This window comes from Strigops habroptila, chromosome 12 (assembly GCF_004027225.2).
Source record: "Strigops habroptila isolate Jane chromosome 12, bStrHab1.2.pri, whole genome shotgun sequence".
In the NCBI taxonomy this organism is placed as follows: domain Eukaryota; kingdom Metazoa; phylum Chordata; class Aves; order Psittaciformes; family Psittacidae; genus Strigops; species Strigops habroptila.
The window spans coordinates 20,592,580-20,599,854 of NC_044288.2; the positions used below are offsets into that span (position 1 = coordinate 20,592,580).

General features: G+C 57.5%; 1 protein-coding gene across 1 annotated transcript in view; it reads left to right on the forward strand.

The window, feature by feature from the left end:
- The window catches only part of PFDN1 (prefoldin subunit 1), a 32,338-nt gene extending 27,039 nt beyond the window's left edge, over nucleotides 1–5,299 (forward strand). Inside the window, exon 4 of the mRNA XM_030503850.1 lies at nucleotides 5,092–5,299. Coding sequence (XP_030359710.1) covers nucleotides 5,092–5,175 — 84 coding nt within the window. The 3' untranslated portion in view covers nucleotides 5,176–5,299. The remainder of the gene's footprint in view (nucleotides 1–5,091) is intronic.
- Nucleotides 5,300–7,275: the final 1,976 nt, after the last annotated feature.

Consider the following 7,275-nt stretch of genomic DNA (forward strand, 5'->3'; position numbering starts at 1 on the left):
AATCATGTATTTCCGCAGCTGCTGCCAAAAGCAAATAGCGCGGAGCCAGTCAGGGAGCAAGTGTGGCCTTTGACAGGGAGGGAAGTGGTGCGGGGTGATGGCAGGGTGAGTGCTTATGGCATTGCTTTTGCTGTAACCACCAGTGCCAGGGCACCACTCCAGCGCCTCGGTGGGAAGGGGTGGCTGGTGGGTGCTGCCCTGTGCACGCTCTGGCTGGGGCCGGGTGATCTGGTGCTTCCAAGAGCTTTGAACAGAGGTGAAGCAAAGAGGCAACTGGGGCTGGCAGCAGCCCCCTGGAGCCATTGCCTGGTGCTGCCTGAGAGTGGAGCATTGCAGCCACCATCCCTGCTGAGTTGTGGGGTCTTGCAGGAGGCAGGGCCATGGGGCTGGTGGTGCCCTCCATGCCTGGGAAGCCACCCTTCCTCCTGGGAAGGGTTCCCAGGAGATGGATGTGTGTTGCCTTGTTGGATGGGCCTGCCTGAGAAGCTGGTTCTGTTTTTTGGCTGCATCTCTGATCATGTGGGAGATGGTGCTTTTACTCTATGGAGCTGTGCTAAAACCCTACACAGGCTAGACCCTTGCACCACACGCCTGGTTTAGGCAGGCTGCTGGAAAACTTGGAAGTGGGGAAGGCTCCTGAGAGCTGGGAGGGAACAGTAATGGCCAGGCTTGGTGGTGCCATTTGCGTTCAGGTGCAGCCCAGCTTCGGAGCCCCTAGTAGATGCTGGGAGGTCCAGCTGGTGGGGTTGGCTCTGTTGCCCAATGAAGAGTTCTTGGCCATCTCTTCTCACCCTCCATCTTGGTGCCGGGCAGCCATTAGCATGGCAAACCTACTTCCAGAAAGCAGACTGAGGTGAGAACATTTCCTTTTGGGCTACTTTTCAGACAGATCATCAGGGCTGTGGTTTGTCTTGCTCCCAAGCACTGCAGCCCTTCCTGGCCAGCCAAGGTGCCTGCTGTTGGCAGCAGGATTAGTTTAAAGGAATTGCAAAACTACAGGCTGAGAGGCGTTGACTGCACTGGCTTTTTGGGGGCATCTTCTGCAGTTTTGCACCCTACCAGCTGCTCTGCATGTGGCCCAGGCCTCACTAGCCTGTTGCATGGCTGCGTATTGGTCTTGTGGCGCAGTGGGGAGCACCATCCTTCCTGTGTGGAGACAGAGCAGGGCAGGAGGGCTGTCACCACAAACCAGGGGTTGGATGAGAACCAGACTGTGGCCTGTGGTAGGAGCAAGTGAGGGTGAAAGAGCTTGTCCTGTGGTGAAGCAGGGCAGCTGTCTTGATTTCAGAGTACGTGTGGAGCGTGCTGCTCACCTGGGAATGTGAAGCTGCAAATCCTGCTGCCTTCTCACATGCCTTCAGCCACCTTCATTGCAGCCTCTGGCTCCCCTTCCTCGCCTCTGCTGTGGAGAGGCTGCTGGCACACTGATAGGAGCTGCAACCTCAGGTCATTCCTCCGTGCATGGGAGTTATTGTCATGGAAACAAAGCAGTGCCCCCTAAACCTCCAAAAGCTGTGGTAAAGCGGGTACATCCACTGCCCTGACTGAGTGGTGGTCACAAGCTGTGCCTCTTAGATAAGGCAGAGGCACACTCAAGAATAAATCTCTAGCAAGTAGATGTGGCAATTGCCAATCAGGAGGAGGAACTGCTCTTGCAAGTCTTTGTCCTCCAAGGGCTGTAGTACCTCTGCCTTGGAGACAGGCTGAGAGCTGGGCTGGAGCAGCCTGGAGAAGAGAAGGCTCCTGAAGGGGAGACCTTAGAGCAGCTCCAGTGCCTAAAGGGGCTACAAGAAACCTGGAGAGGGGCTTTGGACAAGGGCCTGTAGGGACAGGACAAGGGGAATGGCTTTAAGCTGCCAGAGGGGAGATTGAGATGAGCTCTGAGGGAGAAGTTCTTCCCTATGAGGGTGCTGAGGCACTGGCACAGACTTTTCCCAGAGAAGCTGTGGCTGCCCCATCCCTGGCAGTGTTCAAGGCCAGGTTGGACACAGGGGCTTGGAGTAACCTGCTCTAGTGGAAGGTGTCCCTGCCTAAGGCAGGGCTTGGAACTGGATGAGCTTTAAGGTCCTTTCTAACCCAGACCAGTCTGGCCCTGCACTGCAGCCAGAGTCACAACTGGCAGACCCGCCGCCTCCTGCTCTCCTGTCTGTGTTTCCTCCTTCCTGCCTTGCCAAAGTCTTGAGAGCTAAAACCTTGCAGCCATGGGCTGGCCAGAAAATGGGGTCAGAGGATGTAGGATTAACCAGGGCTGTAAGTCAAGAGTAAAGGAAAGCATGTGAGCTCAGGGCAGCTTGGGGGTGGGGATGAGGAGGCCTTGGTGGTGTTCCTCCCAGGGAACAGATCCCACCAGCCTGGCAGGTCTGGCTGGACCAGAACAGCCTCCAGCGGTGCGGAGGCAGCGTGTGTCAGCCGCTTGCTCACAGCGCTGCTCCCTGGGAAGGTGCAGCAGGGAGACACAGAACTTCCTGTCTAGACCCCAGTAATCACCGTGAGGAGGAGTTTGCACGCAAGCTCCTGCTCTTTCTCCTGGGATTACCACAGCAGAAACCCGGCCCCAGCTCCTCGGCCAGGAACACCTTGCTTCTGCCACGTGTCTCGGAAAATGCTGCGGCTGTCTTGCGGTTCCTCGCTCCTGCGTGATTCCGGCTGCTCGGTAGGAGCCAGCAGCTGTGCTGGCTCTGCACCGCTGGCTCTCGGTGTGCAGGATTGCTCAGGAAGCCTGCATCCCCCCGCCTGCGGGTGCAGGGTTTCAAGGGATGCTCCTTGAGCCGAGGGATGAGTCTCCCTGGAGGCTACTTTTGGGAGGGAGGAGTTAAAAGCGTTGGGACTAACCCAGATCTTTTTGCCCCAGAAATTACATGACCAAGGAGAGTGATTGAGGGAAATACAGATTCCCTGAATCCTCACCTGCCTGCGGCTGCAGGTGATGATTAAGTAAAGAAACAGCATTAAACCACACCCCTTTGCTATGAGCTGTGGAGCTCCAGCATCCGGGGAGGGCAGAGCACAATACTGTGCAGGAGTGGGCAGTGTGGATCCCCGTTCACAGCCATGAATGCTCCTGCACTGCACCAGGCCATGTTAGTGCTGGGAATGTGGGGCTCAAATGGTCACCAGCATGGCCTCCAGATTCTGGAACTGTCTCTTGCTGCCTGGTGGGCACAAGGGGGAGTGGGGAAGACAGAAAGGCAGAACTGTTTCATAGCCTAGTTCATTTGCATTAAAAAATAGTGGTTTAGTAATAAATGAATGCCTGGAAGTCACCTCTGCTGCTGCCACTCTCCAGTCAGTGCAGTGAGTGGGAGCTCAGACCCACTTGGCTTTTCTGGGACCTGTCTCCCTCACAGCCCTTTGATTCAGTTCCCTGGCTGTGAACCCCTTGCTCTCTGTCTGGGCAGTGGCAGCAGCCCTTGTGTGTCAGCGGGTCATGGGCAGCAGGAACCCACGCTGCCTCCTCACCCTGCAGCTCCTGAAAAGCAGCTCTTGTGCCTGGGGACCGTGTGAGAGGGACAAGGAGCCCTTTGCCGTACCCACGGCCCTCATTGTCACTAACAGCTTTCACTGTTTGAATAAAAGCCCTTCGGAATTCAGAAACGGGGCTGGAAGGGATGTCCTCATGGCACGGGCATTTCAGCTGAGTGCACAGATGTGTCACTGCGCTCTGCTGTGAGGCGGAGTGATGGCAGCAGGACTGTGCTAATGAACTTCCCTTCAGAGCTAAGGGGGCTCATAGAAGTCGGGGGGGAGGCTGTCAGGGAGCATCAAAGGAGCATGGAGAAAACATGGAGAGAGGAGGTGGCTGGTCTCTTATCCCACGTAACAAGTGATAGGACAAGAGGTAATGGCCTTAAGCTGCACCAGGGGAGGTTTAGATTGGATATTAGGAACAATTTCTTCGCCAAAGGGTGCTCAGGCATTGGAACAGGCTGCCCAGGACAGTGGTGGAGTCACTGTCCCTGGAAGTGTTCACAAACCGTGTAGATGAGGCCCTTAGTGACATGGTTTAGTGGTGGCCTTGGCAGTGCTGGGGAACTGTTGGACTTGATGGTCTTGAAGGTCTTTTCCAACCTGGTTGATTCTGTGATGCTGTGATCACCTTCACAGTTCTGCGTGTCGCCAGCACAGTGGCTGTGTCCTCTGGCTCACAAGCCCCCTTAGCCAGCCCCCCTATAGCAGGAGCATGCAGATCCATGGATGCATGCGTGTGCTTGGATAAAAGCTGCAGCCTGCACCTATGTGTGCTGCTCTGCTCTGGGTCTCACTGTGGAGCTCTCCCCATGTTCTCCACAAGCCCAGCTCTGGGAATCCCCTCCCCAAGGGTCCCCCCCGCCAGCTCACAACCAAATGCATTTGGAGGTCTGTGCCCAGAGCGAGGGCTGCCCGCACTCCCCCGGCAGCGCCTTCTCGCTGCCTGGCCTCACCAGAGACTGTTGTGTCTGTTGTTTGGAAACCCAGAGAAAATACTCAAAAGAGCCAAGTGCTGATTTTTCCAGTCACCTAGGAGCACCCAGACGGGCAGGAAAAAACGCTGCGTGCTGAATTCCTATCTTGGGATGCACAGCTTCGGGCTGCTTCCCTGCCAAGCCTCTCCTAATTAAAGATGATTAAGGAAACACATGTATTTGGTGATGATGCCAGGGAATTTCTGATAGAAAGGAGGGTCTGGGTTTAGAAAACTGGCCCAGCTGGGGAAAAAAAGGAGCCTTTTTTACCCAAGTGCAAAAGGATTTTGCTGTTGAATCTGTAAGGAGGCCTCAGCATGTTAATTCCTCTCTAGGCTCCAAGCCTACAGGATCTGATTTGATTTCCTTCCTTGCTATGGTTAACGTATCCCACTTTTTGCAGCTCTGCTGTTGGAACAGCCCCAGCAGCTCCGAGGAGGTTTCAGAGGGAACAAAATTCAAAGCCTGTGTAAATGTTGCAGAGGCTAAACATTAACGTTTCCAGGCTGCCTCTGGGAATGAATAACCGCTGTCCTTGCTCTGGGAAACGTGTAGGGACACGCGTGCCCTCCGCAGGCTGCCTGCAGCAGGTACGTGCTGTCAGTACCAGGGTGGGCCTTAACTCTCCTCTGGGTTTTCTACCTTGCAGCAGAAGAAGTCGTACCTGGAGCGGAGCGTGAAGGAAGCAGAAGATAACATCCGGGAGATGCTGATGGCACGAAGGGCACAGTAACCCTGCGGCTCCCCCCAACCTCCTGCGACCCCCTCGGGGTGGTTTTGGGCAGCTCTGCCCGAGTGCTGCTGCCCACTGTGAGAGCTCCTGTGGCAGCTCCAATAAAACTGCTGCAAAGCCTGGCCTCCATTCCCACTTTCATTGACAGACTGAGAGAAGAGAAGAGAAGGCTCATTAAGGGGGGACCTTAGAGCAGCTCCAGTGCCTAAAGGGGCTACAGGAAACCTGGAGAGGGGCTTTGGACAAGGGCCTGTAGGGACAGGACAAGGGGAATGGCTTTAACCTGCCAGAGGGGAGATTCTATGATTGCCTGCTGCCTTGGCATCTTGCAGCAGCTGCTCTGCCTGTGGGGTTTGATGGAGAGAGGAGCCGGTGCTGGGGTTTGGGTTAGGGCTGTTTGGGGCATCCTGCTTCACTATGAGGCACCCAGAGCCCCTGCCCACAGTGAAGACTCCTGGTGCTGCTCATGCTGGGCGCGGGACAGGCTGGCTGATGTGTGCTGGAGCAGGGTGGCTGGTGGGGCCGGGCAGGGCAGGAGCAGGCAGCACAGGCACCTCCAGGTCCACTGCATTGGTCATTCATTGTGCCTCAGCGGTGACAAGCCCCGATTCCCTCCCTGACAGCGCCCGGCGCGGCAGCGATCGCATGGAGGGCCAGTGCCACCCTGTGCTGTGTGCTTGCAGTACACCAGCCCGGCCTCTTCTCCAGCTCCTGGCTGAGCTGAAATGGAGCCTTCAGGGACATCTCCTCTCCTGCCAGCAGCTTTCCGGGATCTTGGAGTGGGACCGGTCCTGTTGCCAACCCCCATGGGTTCTGTCACGCTCTGTGCTGGCCCTTTGTGACCCGCTCCCCTCAGCTCCCCTGTCACCCCCTCACTGCCTGCTCCGGCCTTCAGTGCTGCTCACACACCCGCCCCCATGGACACAGGGGCCCATGTGCTGATCCCCCCCTGTGCACTCACCCCCTGCACACACACAGGGGGAGCCCTCACCCGGGACAGAGTCTGAGAGGAATTTAGTACGGTTGGACAGTGCTGGACACATGTATTGGCCAGCTGGTCATCTACACCCAGTCGGTCCTTTCAGCCCTATACCTTGCTGCTTTTCCACCCCAGTTCACTTGCACCTCTGCAGCCCTTCCCGATGGAGGGTGGGAGATGTACCCAGGGACAGGCCCTGTGGCACAGAGCGCAGGGTGTTGCAGGGCGTGTGACTGCAGCCTGTGGTGGTGTGGTGGCTGCGGGCGTGAGGTGGCTGCACAGGGCTGCGGTAGCTCATGGCTGGCAAAGCCATAGCTGGGGTCAGCCGAGGCGGGTGGGCTCACTGAGCACTGTGCAGAGATGAGGGGCTGCAGTGAGGGGGAAGCCGGGCAGGCAGGGGCATGGGCACAGCTGAACACCCCACCTTTACCCTTCCCTGCAAGGCGGGTGCACCAGGGACCACCCTTCTGAGCCCTGAGCTGCCGGGGCGGTGGCAGCGACCATTCAGGAGCCCGACAGCAGAGCTGAGCTCAGCACACACCCAGGGGCTTGAAAGCTGCTGCAAGGGGTCCTCTCCCACCCACCCAGAGCCCCACAGCGGCATTGCCAAGACCCCACTGGAGGTGTACAGTGTGCCCAGGCTGTGCCAGAGGCAGCGGCACCACGCCAGGGGTGGGACGCCCAGACAAAAACACACAGAGGAAACCAGCAAGGTGCTCGTGAGGCCTGAGAGCTCTCGATGTGGCAGCCATAACCCTCGCCTGCCATGAAGACTCCCTGGTGCTGCTGGTGCTGCACCCAGGGCAGGCTGGCTGCCATGTGCTGCAGCAGGGCAGCTGGTGCAGGAGGGCAGGGCAGGACAGGGCAGGGCAGGGGCGGCCATCACAGCCACCTCCAGGTCCAATGCATGTGGTCATTTGTTGTGCCTCTCGCAGCTGAGCCCTGTCCCTACACTGATGCTGGTCCCAGGCCCATGCAGGAGCAGGGGAGCTGCCTCCGCTGCTGCACAGGAAGAGCGTTAGGGCTCAGACAAGTACAACTCAACGGAGCCCAGCTTGGGCCACCCTTCCCTCTGCTGCCAGGTCTCGGGGAGGCTGGATACACCATACACGAACTGAGGA